Raw genomic sequence first — 22343 nt, 5'->3', positions numbered from 1 at the left:
GTTCAAGGCACACATAAAAAATCATGAACACAGAGACTATACATAAGTAAACAGAGGCCTAAGTGCTGAAAGAACACTTGTCTCTTTATCAGCAAAGTATCAATCTACCCTAATGGACTCTAAAACTGCCTTCTTATTTGGGCAGTGTAAATTAGACATCATGGTACAGTTCACTGAATTGTTTTTTTTATTCGTTCGCCTCCATTTTTTACTCATTAAATGCCTCTGATTCACAACTCACACATATACACTACACCACAGAAATGTAAAGGTACTTCATCACAAACACCAAGAAAAGAAAACACAGACGAATGAAAAATAAAACCTAGACCTGCACGGCACAGAACACCAATGAAATCTTACTTCCTACTGGAACAACGTGCGTTGAAAATGGACTCTTCCAATCTTATTTTTATTCATCAGTTCTTGAAGAGTAGGAGAAGGTGCTTCAAAACACGTGCTCCTGATTAGCAAAATAAAAAATAGGAAGAGGCAAACCAATTAAAAAGAAAAGCTACCAGAACTCCACGAATAAAACTGGCAATACTGATATTGTCCTTTCAGCTACTTTGTATATCCTAAAATTGTGTGAGCATTATTGAGGCATAGCAACGAGTAACACCGTGCCATACATGAAGCATCATTCCTGATTCCTTCTACAACCTAATCAAAACAATTTAAGCAAATGAGGATTATAATGGAAACTGATAAAGTATCCCTTTAGAGAATTCTGGTCTTATTTCTGAGTGGAATTTATTGTAACTTCTCAGACCCTGGACAACAAGAAACTGTTACCAGTTTTGACCTATTCCCTGAGAAGGGAATACCAATATAATGAAGACAAAATAGTAACTACACACATCCGGAGTCAGTTTCAGTGACTTTGGAATGATAAAGGTGCACGTGTCTCATAAAAGTCTCCGCATTGATCAAAGTTGCCACATAAAGAGGATGAGCACTAAGTCTAGTGTCAAATGCAACCTCGAAAAGAATTAGATGACCTTACATGTCACAGCACAGATCTGTCGATGAGCATCTCTGAGGGTTTCAGGCTGTGAGAATGAGGAGTTGAAGCAGAAGGTGTCAGGAAAAGCAACAGCTAGAGGTCTGAAGAATGATTTGATTTATGTCTATCAACATTAGGTCTTCAGCAATTCCTTGCCTTTTCCTGCTTTTGAGCTTATGACGGTGTAGGCATTAAGTGATTTTTGCTATCAGCAACATTGTGAGAATTGATGTGAGCAACTCTATGTGTGACACGAAGATAGCAAGTGGGCGGTGCGGTGGTTCTGTGGCTAAGGATCTGCGCCTGTGGCTGGAAGGTTGCCAGTTTGTATTCCGCGGCCGGCAGAGGAATCCTACTCCATTGGGCCCCTGAGCACGGCCCTTAACCCCAACTGCTCCAGAGGTGCTGTATAAATGGCTGACCTTGCGCTCTGACCCTCTCTGTGTGTCTCATGGAGAGCAAGTTGGGGTATTTGAAAAGACAAATTCCTATTACAAGAAATTGTATATGGCTAATAAAGTGATCTTATCTGTTGGTCATTTGACACTTTTAATTGTGTATTTTATAGTTATTTTTATCTTCTTAAAATTAGACTCTGGTCTGTTTTTGGTGCAATTATCTTGATTCTGGTGTCTGGCCCCCCTCATTCCCTCTGTTACTAGACATAATAAGTTGTATTATCACTGACATAGTTTGGGAATTTTTTCACAGGAACCAGATTAGAATTAAAAGGCCACTTAAAGATACTTTACAGACGTTGGCCAAAATATGTCAATCTGAAGTGCTTCTGTGATTGCAGTATGTTCAAAATTGCACCTTTTTTTTAAATTTAACGTCTTTAAATCTCAACTCCAGAACCCAAAAGATTTGTTTAGAATTTTAGTTATAGCTCACCCATAATAATAATAATCACCCATTATTATTTCAGACACTGCCTCCGAATTCTGAAGACATCTAGTAACAAATGAGGCTTATCACATGATTATCACTAAGAATCCTAAATTCACAAGAAAACTGATTCTGTTGTGACCTTTGATATTTTCTGCAACACTCTTAACTTTAGTTTCTGTATGTAATTTGTTTAATGTTGTTTGATCAAGCTCTAAAGGGTACTATAAATGATTTGAACTATAAGAACTACAATAAAAAAGATTCGTTCTGTTAAAAATATTTGTTCTTAAAAAACATGAATACACTTAGCTAAAGCTTCAACAGGTAGTGAAGATAAAGCAAGTATTTGTAGAGCTTGCAGTGGTTACCTGAAACACAAAAGGTTTTTGAAGTTTTCTTAATTGCAGGTCCTGTTGACACTGACTATACTGTATGTGCCCAATGGAATAGAACTTAGACCAGCTTTTTAGAATATTATCTTTAATTTCAAAGTTTTGACCCAAATTCAAGATCAATTAATGTTGAAATATTTCAAAGGTAAATTTCTTTTTAGTATGTATATTATAACTCAGCATTCATCTGTTTATCTTTTAACACATTTTTATTTTCTCTCATTAGAGATGTTTTCTAAGAATAATTATGATTACCCTATACATTGGTTTTGATTGATATCTATTAACAAATATAACAATAGATTTTGGCAGACCCCTGTTGTAGCAGCTGCTTCTCTTAGTTTCAGGGCTGTTTGCTAAAAGCCATTAAGGTAATCTCTTAATCTTCTCAAAGCCATTAAAACGTTTAAGATAGATGTTTTAAACTTCTAAACCCTTAAATATTTCCATTGAAAAAAAGGTTGATGTATGTGTGTGCAGTTAGCTTAAGTGAGAATGATATGCAAGCACATGAGGAGAAAATCTGCAAAAGGTAACATTTCTGTTCACCAAACACAAAATACATTTCACTGTTTTTTGTCTTTTTGTCTGAATTCCATTCAGTAACATACACCCTTAAAGTTAAAATTTCCAGATGCTTCCTATGAAACCAAACACTTATAAGGTTACTTTAAAAGTTATTTCCCAATGCACAACATTTGTTATAACATGTAATGGTACAATACATAAATGATTATCATGGATATGAAAATGTGTCAACATTAATAAGTATTGTACAGATTTTGTTGTTGCTTAAGGATATGATAATCACTGTATCTGTTTGCCACTTCACTTTGAATGTTTTACTTCATCAAACACTTTTAAATGCTTTTGTGCCAGGGTGAAAGCTCTTCTTTTGAATTGCTTCCATCCATTAATAGATAAGAGACAAATGGTAACTCCTCACACAAATAAGAACATAAGAAAAGTTTCAATTAAGAGGAGGGCATTTGGCCCCCACTAACCCATTTGGTATCAATTTGTGGTTCTTAATTGAGAGCTACTAGTTCTTAATTAATTAATAATTCTACTAATGGGATCTCCAGATCAATTAGTTTTTAAAATCAAAATGAACTAGATAGGCCTCCTCTTGCTTTTAAGCATTATGTCCGTGAGAGCCCTTTACTACACTCTCTCCCACTGTATATGTGGTGACACATGGCCAAAGACCAACACATTCAATGTAGAGTCGAATGAGGACTTTATTCAGAAGTGCTACCTGACAGCTGTCTGACGTAACAAGGAAAGTGTACAGATGAATAAAACAATTCCTCCCATGGGTACTGTTGGCCAGCACCAAAAACCATGGTCAATGACCTCATCAACCAAGGCAATGACTTATTCTCCATACAAGACTATCCATCATGATCCATGTGACACATGGAAACATGGTTTTTGGGTATGTTCTAAAAGATTGGTTGAGGATACAAGCTAAAGGGATGGCTCGATCCCTGGATTGCTATATTGAAACAGTGGTTTGTTTTGCATTAGTACAACCTGATTACAGTTTTTTATGATGAAGAGAACCATATGATCTGAAGGTCTTTGGCTACACAGAATAAGGGCTGCCCAATTTATAGTTCATATAAAGCTTCATTCTCAGTGCTTATTTAACTACTAGGCTGCATAGTGCATTTGAACATTTTAGAGAACCATTTCTGTTAAACATCCACAAGTGCAGTAGTAGTAATGTTTATATGTGATAAGCTAGAAACCATGGTGATATCTTGAGCTACCTGTTTGGAAATGATATCAGAGACAGATAAATCAGCAGGTTCATTGTTGTTTTATGATTACAATCCATCAGCCACATCCTTCTCAACTCCATCGCCATTCAACTCTCAAGTCAAACACAAGAAAAACAGAACTAATGATATCAATATCATCACTTTTTAAATGCAGGCTTTTCAGCTCATGTCAAGCATTATACAGTATGCTTAGACCAGCTAAAACAAGGTCAGGTCAGAGAGGGACAGTTATAAAAGCTGCCAGTGATTCAGTGACCTGGCATTCTTCTTTTGTATAGTAAATCCAGTAAAAGTTTTAACTGGAACATAAAGAAAATACGCATCTATCTCCCATGTAGCAATCTGGCAACTTCAAAAATATGAACTGTCATCTCAATTATTTCTGATCTAAAGCAAACAAACAGCACTGATAATATTACTCCTTCTTTCTCTTACATTTTGCATATATAAAACTACATGACTATCCTTTTCCAAAATAACTGTAATAGTATCGTAGAGGGATAAAAGACAGGGTTAGGATGCTCATCTTGTTAAGTTATTGATTCAAAAATCACTAAAGCATATCTTCTTTTCTCAGCTGTACATATGTTACAGTATATGTACAGGTACTGTAAATGTGCACATGATGGCATCATTTAAGGTTGCTAGAGAAGTAGATATTTTTTCTTTAATGCAAAAGAATTCTGCAGGAAACCAAAAGTGTATTTCAATGAGATAACTTGTTTTACTAAATTATGTAGTGCTTTAATTCTGTCTGCATGTCCTCAGAAAGCTGGGGCTTTCTGAAACTCAGGCTTCAGCACTGTGTGTAACTTGAGCACTTTTGTAATTATTTCCACATTTCTTCAATGACAGCTGCAAACATTTCGTGATGCAACTACCATGCTGTTTGGGCTTAATTTGCTTAAGCAAACTTTGCAACAGCAACAATAAATTATCCCAAGCCATAATTCTTAATAGTGTTAATACAAAATGAGAAATTACTTTTCATTTTTCTAATTGCACAATTTCAGTTTATGATTACGATTATGATCATGGTATTATTACAGAGTGGCCTGTGGAAAGGTTTGCTTTTTAATGCATGATAAGGCACAGAGGATGTTCTGTGCTGAAGCCACTTAACAAGTTTGTTTCATAAAAGATCTCAATCAAATTGCTCTCCAGTGAACATAACTACTGAGAACGGTGATTGCAAAGAAGTACTGTACTGCATTTTTCAAGAGAATTTAGACTTCAGAAAGTTAATCCTTAAAGATAATTAAGGAAATGAAAGAAAAAATTCCATTTTCATCTCCCAGCTATTATCTTAAAGCCACTTATAAAGAGAAATAAAATGACTGTTCTCTTTCCAGGCTTTCTTTTAAAATATCCTTCCAACTAATAGTTATCTGAAGCTGAGAGTCCTAATTATATCAATATAGATACATCGTTGCAACATGGTACTTTCAGTCTCAAGGAGTTAAATCTTAAAAACAGTTGAGTCCAATGAATTAGCATTATGGCATCTAACCCAACCTAATCTGAAAGAAAACTATACATTTTATTAATTATATACTACAGAGGTTGCTTAAATTAATCATGTACTATTTTTTCTGTCACTATTCACTGACTTGCTGCTGTATAGTGATGCACACTTGCTAGTTTTGTTTTGTTATTTTTATATAAAACTATTTACAGATCCTGGATTTAATTTCATAAAAATCTCAGACATATGCAGAGCATAGGGTGCTGGAAAATTAACAGCTTTAACAGTACATCACCTTGTTTATTTCCGATGCACTTTTATCTCCTACACCTGATTGGTGCTAGTTGCAATTATTATCAAAGGAAGCTGATCGTTACCATGTTCATAAGAAAATCATTCATAAATGGATGTTCTATTTAGTGTTTTATAATGTTTTTTTCTTAGTCATGCTGTAGCAAAATTCTTCAGATGTGATTAGGGAATTCTGTATCCTATTGAAAGTATGAAAATACAAAGATATACACTTCAATACTGTTATTTCCATATTGCAAAAATTATTTATGCCATTGTCTCACTTTGTTTTTTATCTTTAAAGATTCAGTTAAAGATTTAGTCAAGATAGATTTCTTTAATTGTAGTAGTTTATTACTATTATTATGCACAAAAATATCCAACAATTTACTAAAATGTCACAGACAGAATCCTGGATTTCACTTGGTAATTCTTCTCTGTTATCACTTTAAAATATCATGTATGATATCATGTACTGTATAATATCATGTAGTCAATTGTTCTCATGAATGTATGGGTCCTGACATTTTTAATTTGCATATTTACTTTACAAGCCCTAAATTAAGTTACATTTGTGACCTAGCAGAGCTGTCAAGAACATAGCTCATAAAATAATGTCTGACACCACTAGACAACTTTCTCTATCACATAAATGTGGGTGGTAGTTCCTGAGGAAACAAAATAATTAAAAAAAAATCCAAACTTGTTTTCACCCCAAGAGTGGAACACATGAGTGGCTAAATTCTTTATAGACAATTTCATTAAATAGAATTTAACATTTACAGTTGTCACAGTAAGTTTTAAACTGAAAACTGTGACTGGGTCTCACAACCTGATAGTCCACTGTCCACTTTTAAAAACACAATACTGTAAATGTTTTCATCTGCCTTTAAGATGCTGCACTTGGAGTTCTCCATTAAAAGCTTTCCTCTAAAGGGTTTAGAAAGTGCAATGATTATTCGAATAGTCCTTTGGTCAGATGCCACGATTATTAATCCTTCTTAAGCTGACTCCTTGCTGATATGGGCTGCACAGAAAACATCAATAGCAGAACACATCCAGTAGATGGAGAAGCACACCAATGAATCCCATAAAATGGAGTTCACAGTATTCATCTAAGTGCAACTAACTTAACTCACTTTGGGGTTGATTTTTAGCTCATCATTCTAAGTGTCAAAAGAAACAACGCTACGAGTCAACAGATCAGAAGAGAGGGAAGGTATGTGTACTATGAATGGTGTGTAATTATTATTATTATTATTGGTATTAAGCGGTTTGGCAAATGCCATGACATTATTATTATTATTATATAACTATTATAGAGTTATGACAGATTGAAGTTAAAACTGGTGGTAAAATGTTAGACTACATCTGATTCATTTTACTATGCCATGACAAAGAAAGAATATATTATAAAACACTCACAACAAAACCCATTGATTAATGTTTTTTTTATTAACATGGCTTCCTACAGTATAACTTTGATAATACTGATTGCAGCCAGTACCAACTAGGAGTTGGAGATAAGAGTGAATGGGAAATAGACTGTGTGATGTACAGTACTATTAGATCTGTGTGGTACAATGTCCAGAGTATGAGCAGTCATGTCTTCTAATATGCAGGCAATTGTGATATGAAAACATGGCTCTGGTGTTTGCACTCAAGAAGTTTAATTATTTTTCATATGAATTAATAGATTCAAACGATAATTCTGCATTGTTGAAATTCAGTAAGATTGTCCCTGTTTACCTACTATTTTGATTGCCTTAGTGTATAAAAATGTATGTGTTCCTGAAAGATTTATTTAAGTCATATTTTGATGTATATTATTTTAAATATTTTTAGATAATGAAAACATTTTAAATAAGATTTTAAGCAGCAGTTTCCTCTTTCTTTTGAATTATGAACATGCAGCTAATGTATCAAATATTTAGAATCACCCTTGAAGTGCTCTCATGGTTTTTCTGATCAAAAAAGACTTCCAGGTTCCATGACAGTCTCGCTAATACATTTGTTTATTCAAATATATGTAAAACCAATTATATGACTATATAGTATATTATCTAGATCAAATTGAAAATACCTCTTTTGTAGTTTGTTTAAACACTTATACTCCACAATTGTCTATTTATTTCAATTTCTCCAATTGTGCAACATTACAATATACTCAAATAATGGAAGGGCAAAACATAGGAAAAAAGAACAGTCATTTTTCCAGTAGACAGCAGTAGATGGCACATTATACAGTAGACCGGCATGTTTTCTTCATGTCATGATGGTACAGTAGGCAGATGCTCCCTGAAAAGAGATCTTATCTGCGGTGTGCTGTAGCTGGCCCTGAGCAAAAATGGGTCCATTCAGGAGTCCCAGCAGGCTGTACAACTTGCAGCCAAAGCTGTGATTAAATTGCTGCGTGGTTCTCATAATCTGAGGCTGTGCCAGGATTAATCATTACGTTCTGTTAGCTGAAGCCTCTCGCACTAAAATACTAAAATGTTCGTGGTCATTCCTTTCTGTTGCAAAGTAGGCCATAAAGAAAACATTGATTCAGCATGTTTTCATAAATCAAAGTTCCAGTTTAGCACTGAAGTGGAAAAGGAAGGTGCTGATACATACAGTAATGTTGCATAGAACACGTACTGTATCTTCCTGATATGAGATCAAATGAGGCTGCAAACCCAGTTTTTATTTGTGTCATAAATATCTCATCATTACTTTTACACTAATTGAACACTTTTTTGGAAGGTATGTATTCTCTGCAATGTACTGTACAGTATGTACAGTATTTCTACCCCAAAAGTACAGAACTGGAATAATTAATAAAACCTATAAATATTGTATTTTAAGAAAACACCATGATTCCATTTTCTTTGTATTTTCCATAGCCATCATTTCTTAAGTAAAATTAGGTATCCAGAACTGATACAGAAATTATTTCTTAGGATATATCACTGTATCTTTTGCATGTTACCTAAAGAGGTAAGGGAGTTGACATATAGCATCAGAAACATTTTACTAAATCTCAGCACTATAACACAGAACCAACACCTGAATGCAGACATGATGGACCCTGATTACTGATTATTGTGTTTTGTTAATACAGTGGAAAAAGAGCTTTTAGAGTTTCCTTCTAATGAAATTGGAAAGATAAAGAAGTACTTCGTCTCATATTCTAACATTCTTCTTGAGTTTGTTTTAAACATCTGTGTATTCTCAGTTGAACAGAAAGTTAGCAGGTTTAGGAAGTTTAATTTGTACTAGTACACAGACTTAGAAGCTAGCCTTAGAGTACAGTACAGTATGTCAAAGTTAACAGTACTATCATGCTTGGTGTGGGCTTGAATTGTTTTATTGGAGAGTCATAACAGTGGTTTTTGAACTAAGTTCAAAGGTACGTCATAAGTATTTTATTACTCCAAAGTGTAGTGCATTTCCAGTGCATAGGTCTAATGGTACAGGAATAAAAAAAAAGAACAAGCCCTTTATTAAAGGCTTTTTGTGTGGAATAATAAAGACAAATCAAATATTCTCCTCTGTCTACTACAGACTTAGTTATATAATATGTAGTGTGCATTAAAAAAAAACAGAGCAAGGCTTACAAATATATTTAAAGATTTAAATCACATATCTGCATTTCCATGTGTTGCGTAAATACATTTATATTGTTTTTAAAGGGATATGCACCTTTTTTCATACCTCAACAAAAATGGGTCATTATTAATTTTTGAAAATTTAACAGAGCTTATATTTTAGGTATAAAAGCTATAAAAAATATTCAGGTAGGACATCAATGATTTGTCCATTGTCAAAAGAACAAACAGAAGTATTTTATTAATTTTAGTAGGATCTTATTCCAATTTCTGATGACAGATGAAGGAAAAGCAGTATATGAATCTCTGAATCCTATAACTTTGAAGCGCATTTTTACCGCTTTATTTCCTTCCTGACTTTTTACATGTTGTTATTTTATCCAGAATTCTACCATGAAGTATATTACATCTCCTATCACACCAACATTCAACTTCCAGCTTGTGCAGATTCTGTTCACACAATGACAGGAGTTACAAATGAGTGCAGTTCAGCTAAAATAAACAGTGATCACCTTTTTGTGTTGGGTGTATGTTAGTGACTGTCAGAATATACATTTCTGTTGTTATCAGGGTACCTCAACTTCAACATATTTTGCATTACACGTGTGTTTTTGAGAGTAAGAGCATATTTGAAAATACAATCTATTTGCAACAGACACACTCCAAAACGATCCTTGAGATATTGCTCCATTCAGTTTTTACTTTTTCTAGTTATTGCTAAAGAGAATTTTTTTTTTACGAAAATGTTCAGGCAAGTTTTTGTTGGTCATGTATTCAGAAGGCCAGTGCCTTAGCATGCAATTACATCTGTGATATTTTATTTTTCAGGCTGAAATACTCCACTGTCATGGCTCACATAAACAATAATCTCCATTTTTTGGAAAAGTCCAATTTTGGCACTCACACAGATTTAAAGCAGAGCACAGAGTCAGATTAATTTCACCATACTCTGTGTTTCAAGGTAATGCCTAATGCCAAAGACTTTGACAGCTCAAACACCATGTCAGTATATTGCAAGTCAGTTGAAATCCAATGTTATAAAGTAGTGGCAGAGATAGGAGAGTTATACACTAACTTAAAAAAAAATCTATCCAGTATCACAGTTAAGAATAAGATACTGTACATGATATAGAAAAAGAAATATGATAGAACAAGAAAATGGAAATCCATCAAATTCTAAAATAACCATTTAAAGAAAGTTCACAGTTCTATTTTCTTGTCATTTTAGAGCCTGTATTTGCTTGATAATTGGTAAACAATTTTATCTAAGACCTAAAAGGGCTTGACAAAGGCCTAATTATACAATCCAGGAAAATGTAAAACTAATTTTGATCAAATTGCATAGATTCCTGGATAAAGGGACAATTTTGACCTCAAAAGAACAGGAGAGCTTTTTATGTTTGAGTAACTTAAGAATTAAAAGATTGAATAATTCCTAATAAACAAAAAAACATATTTAATCAAAAATTGAGAAAAAGCTTGAGAAAACACTAGCTTCATGGGGTTGAGAAAATTCCTATTAATTGGGATAATTAAAAACAGTTTTGTAATTGTAACTAATATCTCTTTACAGACTCAACAGACAACAGTGATGTTCTGTCTGGAGCAGACATATGCTTGTTTCACACAAGACAAGTCAACCAAACATGTTTTTGTCTGGGGACCAAATACTTCCAACTCTGGCCTTGGAACACTATCATACAGTCACTGGAGAATAAGAATGTGGGTTGAACATATGTATTGTACAACCATGTATAACATTCAATTTAATTAACCATTGCTTAAAAACTACTCATATGATTCTTCAAGATTCATTCATATGGTATGAAAATTTCCCTCTGAATTACTAACTCTTTATGTAGATCTAGAAATCCATATTTATTTTGCATATTAATGACCACAGTCCTTCCAGATACTTCCAAATCTTCAACTTCTAGCTTTAGGAATACGCAGACATGCTTTCAAGTTTCTACATGTGGGTTTAGTACCTACTGCAGTTTGTGCTGGAAGGCTGGCATTTTTCTCTATACAGGTTTGTTTCAGGTGTATTTGCTGATCTTGGCTAGGTGCTCATGGAAAGTACTAACTCGGTCAAAGAGGTCACTATCGTCATAGGGAGTAAATCAACTGCCACTGATTGTTAAAATGACAAAAATCTTAACAGGCCCCTTGGGATATCAGAAAGACAAACTCAGCTCATAAGACCAGCATATGAACATAAGAAGGTTTAGAAATGAGAGGAGAGCCTATTGACACAAACAGTTCTTTCTGGGTCCTATGCGGACGACACGATCCGGAATTGTGAGAATACAATAGGGAAAAATTGTCATGCAAGAGAAGGGTCTGGAGACGGGGGGCGTGTCTGAGGAGTGCAGGTGTCCAGGGGGAGTGAATCCAAGGCGAACAATCCAGGGGTATATCCAAAGGGGGAATCCAAAACGGGAGGTTGAGTCCAAGGCCAGGGGATCCATCCGAAGTAATTAAAAACAAGAACCGGGTCGGGACCGGCGGGGCAGGGAATCAGGAACAGGAAACTAAAACCATAAGGGAGCCAAACGCGGCAGGAACCCGGGCTCTCACGAATCAGGATTCAATGAGAAGCCTCGGGCAAACGCCTGCGTCTGGCTTTAAAGGTGGAACTAAAAAGAGGCTGGAATAAGGAACAGGTGTAAGCAATGGGGGAAAACGAGGAAGGGCTGGAGCGCCCTTAAGAGGGGGAGTAGCGATCGTGACACCTATGGCCCATCTAGACCGTTTGATAGTAGTAAAATTATCCAAGGATCTCAACTAGAAAACTAATTGCACCGAGTGGAGAATGCGTTGCACATTCTAAATGACTTTTACCTTCTGTTATAAAGTTACCCCTATATTAAAAGAGGAAAATACAACTTTTATCCAAAGTTCAGTGTAAAATAACTCAGAATAACTTAGAATAAATAGATGTGTGCAGACTCTTTTGCTCTAATTATTTTCTTTAAAAGTAAGGCAGATAATTATTACTCTCTTAAATGTTTTCCTTTAAGGTTCAATTCAATTCAATTCAATTTATTTTTATATATCGCCTTTCACAACAAGGTTGCCCCAAGGTTGAAGAACAAATAACATCCATAATGCATACATTACACAATTACGGTTTTTTAAAATGAAAATTTATAATGAACTTGTGTGTTTTGTTTATTAATAATATAAACTGACCATGCCAGTAGGCCCCCTGGGAGAAAGTAAACTATAACTAGTGTTTCATCCCATATCACAGACAATAAAGTTAAACCATCAGCACATGCTGTTACTTTATGTATGTGCTCCTCCCATTGCAATAGATAACGTCTTAGTCTGTGTGAAAAATATCATTATCACCTTAATATATGATTGGTTAACTGATAATCCTCAATAAATAGCTACCACATAAAGAATAGAGTACCACAAGGATTACCAAATGGGCTAATTGAGTAAAATAACTTAATTCTTATGTTCTTCTTATGTTCTTATGCACAAAGTTAAGAAGATGTTTTGTCTTCTGAGCATGAGGAAGGGGAAGAGGACCCAAGGACACATTTGGCACTGATTAATAAATGTAATGTACCAAAGGTGTGCTGACACTATATAACCCCTGAGACAGCTCTGTGAAAAGTAATGAAACCATTTTTAGAGTGGGTCTTTAATAAGGGTGAAGAGAAACTCCCTGATGCTTAAAACTGCTTCTTAAACCTGTGTGTCTGTTCATGGGTGGTCTGTAATTTCACAATGATTCAAGAACTGGGACCATCACTAATTTCTAACAATTTCCATCAATGGAAATCAATTTCCATTAATATCATTCTATGGATAGCTGAGGAGTACTGTACAGTATGTCAAACCTTAATCCTGCCCACTTTCTTTGTACTGCATATAAATATCTTGCCTTCAGAGCAACACCCGTGCATCTTTTCTTGCATGCCTCGTTCCATCCCTTAATCAACCTTACAGCACTATCATATCCCTGGAGGTGAGAAATCAGTTGGAAAAAAGTGTAGGGGAAAAGAAAACACTTTAAAGAATGATTAAAAAACAACAGTGTCCAGTTAAAAAAGTAGTACAATGACTTGCAAGCATAGGTGAAAAGGGATATTAGAATGGGTACAAAAGTAATTTATAGTAATATTAAATTAAGAAAGTACATTTTAATTAATTTAAAGGAATATTACATTGGAGGCTAAATTTAATAATAGAAGGTTATTTCAGTGCGACATTAGCAAAGAACCATTAAAGGTGAGATAAAATATATCTAGTACAGTAATTGGAAATTTCTAGACAATGGAAGGGAAAAGGCTGATATACAAAAATATCATGTATTTCAATCAGATGTTTACTAAGGAAGAATTTAGCAACATGCCTAGAACAGCAGAAAAACAAAGTTCTGTATTAAATAGTATTAGCATATTGCAGGAGAGTATGTGCAATGTTACAACACACATAAGGAATGTCACCAGAATAACTGATTTGAGTGGTGAGATAGTTTGACCTGATAACTTTATCTTCAGTTCAAGACATCTTACAGTATGTCTTATCTTAATTGCTAAAAAATAATATTTTCCATTTTCTGGTTATTGTAAGAGGCAACACTCTTTTGTAAAGAATGGAAGGAAATTGCTTTTTGTCTAATCCTACTCAAAAATGGAGTATTTAAGCTTCTGACAGAAAGCCATATGATCTGGAAAAATGAAACCGTCTGAGGCCATACGAGACAAATGTATTAATCTCAGACTGTTGTTTTAACTTGCTCCAGTTCTGGGGCAAAATTGTTTTTCTTTTTTATTTGTATATCTTTTATAATTTTATTCCCTAATGTACACAAAGACAATGACATTGAAACTGTAGATCTGTCAGTAGGATCAGCTGTACTCCAGGCCACAAGAAAAATGTTGCCAACAGCAATCATTAAATTTGTGAAAACTGAGCAACGTGTACACAAACTCCTGCAATGACTCCCCTCCTTTGAGGTGAAGTCCTAAGTGAGTTTGCTGTCTAGCTAACAGTGAGGCTGGGAATTCCTCAGGTAACTCTGACCTCATCTGGGCCAACTGCTCAACAAAGATCCACTATTATTGTGCCTTCTGTCAAGCACTGCTCACTGGTGAGATAATGAAATATAACAAAGCTACAGATTCAAATGGAAAAAGACAATAGAGAACCTGAACTATAATTGAAACTAGTGGAATCCATGCATTTGACATTTGCATTCTTTGTGTCATCTAAGCAGGCACTTTAACACATCTTTCAATGCTTAAGCAAATCCTTAACCTGGTTGGTTAAGTGGTGACGTGGTTTTTAGGATTTTTTTCCCATCTGCTTAGACACAGCAAAAACAGAGAAAGTGATGACAAACAGTTTTGACAAAAGTATAGTTTTCAAATGGCTAATAGTTGCTTTAAACACACTTTGAGTCTGATCACACCTTGGAAATTTAGTATGGGCGAGGCCATATCAAACTTCTTCTGGACGCAATGATGACCAGCACTTTGGAAGCAATGTATATATTGAATGGATATTGCTTCCATCAATAGAGACCAATAGGTGGCACTTTGGACCAGAGATTCCAAACAAATACCTCAGCAACCTGACAGAGAGACCATGCTACTGAGGGATGTACTTAAAGGTCCCTAGGCTCCTTGGAAAAATCTAAAACACAAGTTATACAAATTTTCTTTCTTGCCCGCCTCTCACTTTTCATGCCTCTTGTGTAAAAAAGTCTAATATAATTTCTGCTTGAACTAGATAAATAAAAACATATATGAAAGACAGGTCTAGACGTTTGTGCATAAAATTACAGATAAAATGATAAACAACTGGCATATAATGGTATATACAGTACATACAATATAACACAAATCTACTGTAACTTTCACAATCTAATCGGAGAAGCAGGAGACTATCCTGTACATTCATACAGTACATGTACACTCACAAATGCACACATTATTTACTAACTGCTAAAGCCATGATCCACACTCCTGGTCCTAGTCCTCAGTTCACTCAAAATTTTACTCTGATTAGGTGCTAGACTTAGTCTAATTTAGGCTGTTTCCATGTTTTTAGTCATTGAGGAGTTTGAGACTCTTCATGACCAAGAATGAGGTCACTGTGCCAAAGAAATATCTTGTTGGAGACAGCAGGAAGCTTTTTTAAGGACCTTTAAAACTGATTGTCTCTGTATGACCCTCGTTGCAATCAGCTGCTTCCAGCCTACCACACATCATTTTAATAACTCAGCACAGAGAGCGATATCTACTTCAGTATAGAAGGTTTTAAATGTATTTTCCTGTCCGCATTGTAGAAAACAGAAAGGCAAGACAAATTTCTTTTATGAGGCTGGGTTTACCAGTGTGTCAGTACAGAAGAGAAACATAAAGTAAAACTTCAGACCTACAAGTGCATTTCAGCACATCTGAAAAAAAAACATAATAAAAATCTGAAAATAGATTAGAGGCAATTTAGATTGCACAGCACAATCTGAATTCAAGGAATATAGTTTTGAAAAAAAAAAGAATTGCGTGTTTTCCTTGCATTTTAGATTTTGAAATGACTTTTAAAATAATTCTTTTTCCTTATGTCATTTTGTATACCTTACAGTTGTCCTGTTCAGTTGTTTATGTGGTATTACATAAAAGTAGAAAAACTAAAATAGTGTATAAAAGAAAAACAAGCCAAAAAAACTGAATAGCACATAGACACAAAATTAGCCGGCCTATAATTTACCTCAATAATAGCCTCCTGAGATTTCCATTCCTATAGGGGTGCCACCTTTTCTAAACGCTGAACTTGGATGACATTGCTCACATAATAGCTTGCATTAAAACAATTATCTGTTCCACTCTTTTTCTCTTTGTACCATGCATGTTGCATATTCTACAGCAAATGAAAGAAGTCAGTGCTTTCAATCTCTAGGTTATGTGAACATTAACTGGTAAGGTAGTCACTTTATTACAATGCCTAAGCAGGAGATGTGTTTTTTCACATTTTCTTCCATTCTCTTTTCCTTGTGAATTACTCATCTTTGCTATCTTAAAATGTTACTTGAGAAAACTAAGCCTTTTGTGTAGTTTTGTAGAAACATTTACTTGCTTAGAAACAATACAGCAACCAATTATCATCAACCCTGAAAAAAATATGAGGAGCATTAAAAATCTGTGTTTTTAGTCAACAAATGCATATATCTTGTCAGTGTATGTACAGCACTACTGAACAGGAGTTAAGAAATGTAGAACCAAAGGTCATCAGTGCCTTTGGAGGACACTGGCTTCTCTGTCAGAATGGCACCATGTACAGAGATGTGTTTTCAAGTGACAGCTGTGATTCAAATACCCACACATTCAAATACCCTTCTCCACAGAAGGGGGAGAAGGCTATGAACTTTCATGACAGTGAGAAAGATATTCATGAGGATAAGTGTATAGCCTTGTCCAGTGAGCATGAGCAAGTGAAGAGATTCAAAGATGGCCTGAGATGGCCTGGCCTGGTTGATGACTCCAAGGTGTTCAAGGACAGGGGCAGAAAACTGCAAGAAATTGATCAGGAAAATGTCTAAAATGTCTTAAGGTATAACCCTATAGAGAAAATCTCTCCTTACAAAACAGTATGAATGATCAAATTTGCATTTTAGCTCAGCATGTCAATATCATACAAAAATCTTTACTGACCAACTGATGAAGCAAAATAAAGTCCTTAGTTACTTTAAAACTGAATTTATTTTTCATTATGTTTAAATTTATTCTTAACAATTTTATCAGAGAATAAGGAGCATGTCCCTTTCCTGTGAAACATGCACTGTCAGAGCCATCTGCTATTTTAAACAATGTGAATCCCACAGTGCCCACAAGCAGTAAATATACAGTACTGTACAGCAGAGCTGCATGTGATCCTATTAAACAAACCTAAACTTACTGCTTTATTTGAGCAACTGTACATCCCTTCTTAGTGATTATAGTAGTTCAGGTCCAAGTACTAAAACTTACTTTATTTTACCCCTCAAGCTCCTATCTCCCTATGAAACATTTCATAACACAGAGTTCAGCCTTTATTGGATAGACTCTGCTTTGTAACCACTTGAGAGGTTTTGAGGGCTTTAATAAGGAAATGAAAAATGTCTCTGCTCTATGCCATTTTCCCCCTGTTTTGATCACTGTTTCTAAAACACTGTTTGGTTTAGCAATCGAATGGCAAGACTCTCTATGGAGCCACAAATCCACAGGACATGTATACTGGGGAAGAATAACATATAGCACTGACCTTTCAGTGTTCAGTGAATGCAAGAATAATCAATTCAAGACAAGTCAGAATATTGAACTGAGTTTTTAACATAAGATCCATGCAACTATTTTTTATTAACCTATCAATATTTAAAAAGCTTTCAGAACTTTCCTGGATAGAGAATCATAATTGCTAATGTAGTTTTTTTCATCCCAATATGTGAAAAAAAAATCACTGCACAAGCAACTGAAAGTTTTCACTGTTGCATATGATTCTAATATATCCGTCAATATTCTCTAGCCCTTTTTATGTTTATGATTAGTTTACTGGCAAATTGTACTTTCTTTGTGAACTCTGTATTTTTTCACAAAACAGTAAAATCATCTAAGGGAGCCATGTTGTTCTTTTTCTATTTTCACATGTTTATGTGTTCTATGTTTATCTCATATGCACATTCACCTAATCCAAATACATCTGACTGTATTTATAAAACAAATACCAACAAGATAGCTGATATTTTGTAAAACTAAAAACATCATGTTGATAAATGCTATTTCTCACCAAACAATAATTATCTTCAAGTATAAAATTTTGAATTTGACATTTGACATAAGGCATTTTGGTTGTAAAGTACCTGTGATCCTTTATATGAATGCATTTTCTTTGCCATTTTAATAGGTTGCACGTTAAAGTAAATTAATATACTTAAGCTAAAAGTGTTGATAATACTTTGGAAAGTAAGAATCCAACATACTGGCATGCAAATATATAAATTATAATATTAGTTTTTCAATTACCACTAAGCAATGATATAGATGAGCCACAGGAGTTTATAAATACATAACAAGTTCTCTACTGATTATAAGACATTGTAAATGGCACTGTGGTGATGAAATAGAATAATGTCCTTTACTTAAAGGTATGTTTTGAATATTGATGCTTGAGGCCTTGAGGCCACCTTCCTGTTTTTCCATACGCTTTGTTCAGCTAGGAGATTAAAAGTGTCTCTGTAGTGTGGGATTTTGTCTTTGTGTGAGCACGTGGAATTATTATGTAAACTAGATTATTCTTTGGGGATCATGTTTTATGCTTTTATGTTGCAATATATTGTTCAGAAATCTATGAACATTACCACATTGTTTAATTTTAAATTCTCAATGATATTTACAAGGGGAGTATATTTCAAATGTAAATTTGATAATAAATCATGAATATCAAAAACAATTGGAAAGCATGCCTGTTTATACAGTATATATATACATACTGTGTGTTACAAATAAATTAAATATTAAAATGTATTGTACAATACATTTAAAATATATTTTAATCATATTGCACATATCTAAATGTATAAGAATACACTTTTAACAATTTGTGCTAAAGCACTGTAGAAAATAGAAAATTGATTATTTTTTTCTAATTTAAAGTTAATGCTTCATGACTAAGTTTTAGAATCATAAACATAAAGTGAAACAGAACATTGTCAAGTGAAAAATAAAGTAATGATGGGAGGTAGGCACAAATTAGTTTTCACTAAATATTGTTGAATATCACAGACCAGGGTCGTATCAATTCTTATTTAAATCATTATTACTTTTTAATTAAATTACAATTATGAAAAAAGAGACCTTTAGGGCATCTGTATATGAACAGAATTCCTTTCAAAGTTTCTTTTCAAATGGCAAAATTTGTTTCTAATTTCCAAAAAGCGTTTTTAAAAGTTTAACAGCAAATATAGCGTGAGACGCTATGTAAACCAAAGACAAATTAAAACGAAAACTGATGTTGGAATTTTACCTAACCTTTATTTTGGAACAAAATGTGGAGATCTTAAATTTTCTTTTTTTTTTCTTGTTAATGCTCATTTAGTTACTAAAGTCAGAAACACGAGAATGTTAATTTGAAGCAGAACTAATCTAAAATTCCTGAAGTAATTGCAGGAAAATGGAGTTCTGTGGCAGGGTTTGCTAATAATTTTTTAACAATCTTTCATAAACTTTATTGGTCCATAGTCCATAGTTTATCTTTTTGATTATAATTTTTACAATTCTATAAAATCCAATCATTCATGTACAGTATATCTCCACTTTTGTAAATTCCTAATTCAAATAAAATGTCAATTCCTTTTCATACATGAGTATTTTTTTGTATTTATATTTTAGTTCAGTTTATATAGTTACATTTTTAATGGCAACTGTAATGGTGAATATTCAAGTTCAGCAAAACAAAAATATTGCCAATGTAATTGCTTTGTTGATTGCCAAGACAACGTTTAATACGTTAATACAACGTTTGTGGTATTAAACTGCTGTTTAGTTAATTAGACGTATTCACTATAATACCTTTAATAATTTTCATTAATGTTAGTATACCCTTTAGTAATCCTCTATTAACTCTTAATAGATAGTGAATACATAATATATGGCATTCACTATTGATTATATATTGATTATTGAGTTATAAGTATAGTTTTTAATGTCTACCCATTTTAAGTGTATGATCACTTTAACATCTTGTCTTGTATTTTAATGTATTAAAGACATTTCAAACAGGTTGTGTTTTGTGAATGCTCACTTGTCTTGGTAGCATACTAATGTCTACTCTGCACGTATTAGTAATTAGTGTAGTAAGAGTTAATATAATATGTATTTATAATCTTTTAAGTGTTAATAAAATATAATCTGGCCTGCATTTTTTTTCTAAGATGCATAAAGGACAGGTGGTCTTATAAATTATTCTATTAATATCACTAGTTTTTGCTGGATACTTTCATTTGTACTTTGGAAAAAAAAAAGAAGTTAAGTATTTGCACTAGAAAAAAAGTAGTGCAAGTTAGTTTCTTGCACTTTAAGCAAAAAGGCCTAGGAGCAGCTTTCTTTCAATCCAAAATGCGTGATAAGCAATGGAATTCATATATCCCTTGAGAGTTAATACATTAAAAGTTTGTAGTTTCACTAGATCCCTAAAGCCAAAGGTAAACATGATTCAGAACACTAAGCCAGGGTTTTCATATTGGCAACATCAGCAAAGAGATTTTGTTACCCTTTTGTGACTTGTGGGGGTATACATACTGTATTAATCCCTTCAAACAGAATGCCCTGTCTGGAATAAGATATACTACTGTAGGTTAGCTGGTTAGTGCTCACATTTTAAAGCAGTTAAACAAAATAACCTTAAGAAATCATTAATAAAAATAATTTCTAGGGGGTACATATAGTAAATTGCTGGAGATATGCATGGCAGTTTTTATTTCCTTTTTATCCCTTAGGCTAACTTTAGTGGGGTTGTTTGTAAACACAATTGTCCTGTAATCAGGCTGTTAACAGTGAAACATTGACACACTACAGTATTTTCAGAATAAAAAAAGGCTACCTTGTGACTGATAGAACATAAATCTAGTCATATCAAATACTTGACTCAAATGTTTATGTCTGCTACATTTGTAATTGTAAATGGTATTAGCAATTCATTTATTTACATACCAATCAAATTCTCATTTTTTTATTATCTTTGATTGCCATTCAAAATCTTGTATAAGAATAGGTGAAACATCCCCCCCAAAAATGCTCTGTCTTTTCACTGTGTGAGCCCACAGACAGTGGTCCTGTGAGAGGTTCTCAGCACTGCAAGCTGACAGGCATCTTTGCCTGGCCATACTGTACACATACGGTGTGATTTGCTATTATTGTTTCTTCTTACGATGTTAACATAATAAGTGTAGTTAACATAATAAAAAAATATGAAAACAAGAAAAATTAAAGTACTAATGATTCAATTTGCATTTCAGGAAACACTGATTTTTTAAAAACATTTTTCGTGAAGGTGATTTCACTAGCTTTGAAAAAGGGTTTAAGAACGTTCCAGTCATACTAATTGCTTAACTGACTTTGGAAATTTGTTTCTGAAGAAAAGAAAAAAAACATATCAGTTGCTGTCTGTCAGAAACTCAAGGACTGGAGAAAAGTCAGGACCCATGTTATCACTCTAATAAAATATTACAGAGGGAACTCTAGAATGAGACAGACATCTGAAAGCATTTTGTTTAATGCATTTTAGTGGTGGTTTTTAGTAGATACAGTTTACATTTCTTGAGGGTTTCCAAAGACATCAGATCATGGAGAATGAAATGAATGGAACTAAATGGGATGCGAAGACACTATAAATATCCTTTTCCTGGCAACTACAGACAGTAAGTGTAAGTGGAAAAATATAGGAGGTTAACAAAAGAATGATGTAAGGCTGACTTTAACTTGGTCTTTAACATGAACCTAGTAACTGTGTTTTTGTAACTTTGTAAATGGTTATTTAACGTGATCCCTGAAAGGATTTCAGTAATTGATTCCATAGGTCTTATTTTATTGAAGTCAGTTTATTGGATAAAAGGATTAATATTTACTTCTAAACATTCTTATTGCTTTTAAAAAAAATAATTTCAAAGACATTTTTGTTCAGCATCCAAAAAAAAGAATACAGTACATTACTATACTGTATCCTGTAGTGAAGTTATAAATTCCATTTTCCACCGAAACACTTTCATTTCAATCCCAACAAGGAAACAGATATTTGGGACTAGACAGCTTTGAGAAAGACAGAAATGTCAAGTTTTCTGAAGATAGGTTAAAAATACTTAAATATTTTATACACATTTTAACAAAGCAAAAAGATGGTAACATCTAAATTAATTGAACTAAAAGA

At 33.8% G+C, this 22343-nt stretch overlaps 1 protein-coding gene across 1 annotated transcript in view; it reads right to left on the bottom strand.

Annotated features, from left to right (window-relative positions):
• Positions 1-366: 366 nt before the first annotated feature.
• The window catches only part of LOC148838042 (5-hydroxytryptamine receptor 4), a 71706-nt gene continuing 49729 nt past the window's right edge, over positions 367-22343 (bottom strand). Inside the window, exon 6 of the mRNA XM_088911592.1 lies at positions 367-463. Coding sequence (XP_088767718.1) covers positions 367-463 — 97 coding nt within the window. The remainder of the gene's footprint in view (positions 464-22343) is intronic.

The sequence above is a fragment of the Atractosteus spatula genome, chromosome 3 (genome assembly GCF_055471065.1).
Source record: "Atractosteus spatula isolate fAtrSpa1 chromosome 3, fAtrSpa1.hap1, whole genome shotgun sequence".
Taxonomy (NCBI): Eukaryota; Metazoa; Chordata; class Actinopteri; order Semionotiformes; family Lepisosteidae; genus Atractosteus; species Atractosteus spatula.
This window is presented reverse-complemented; position numbering and strand designations above follow the sequence as displayed.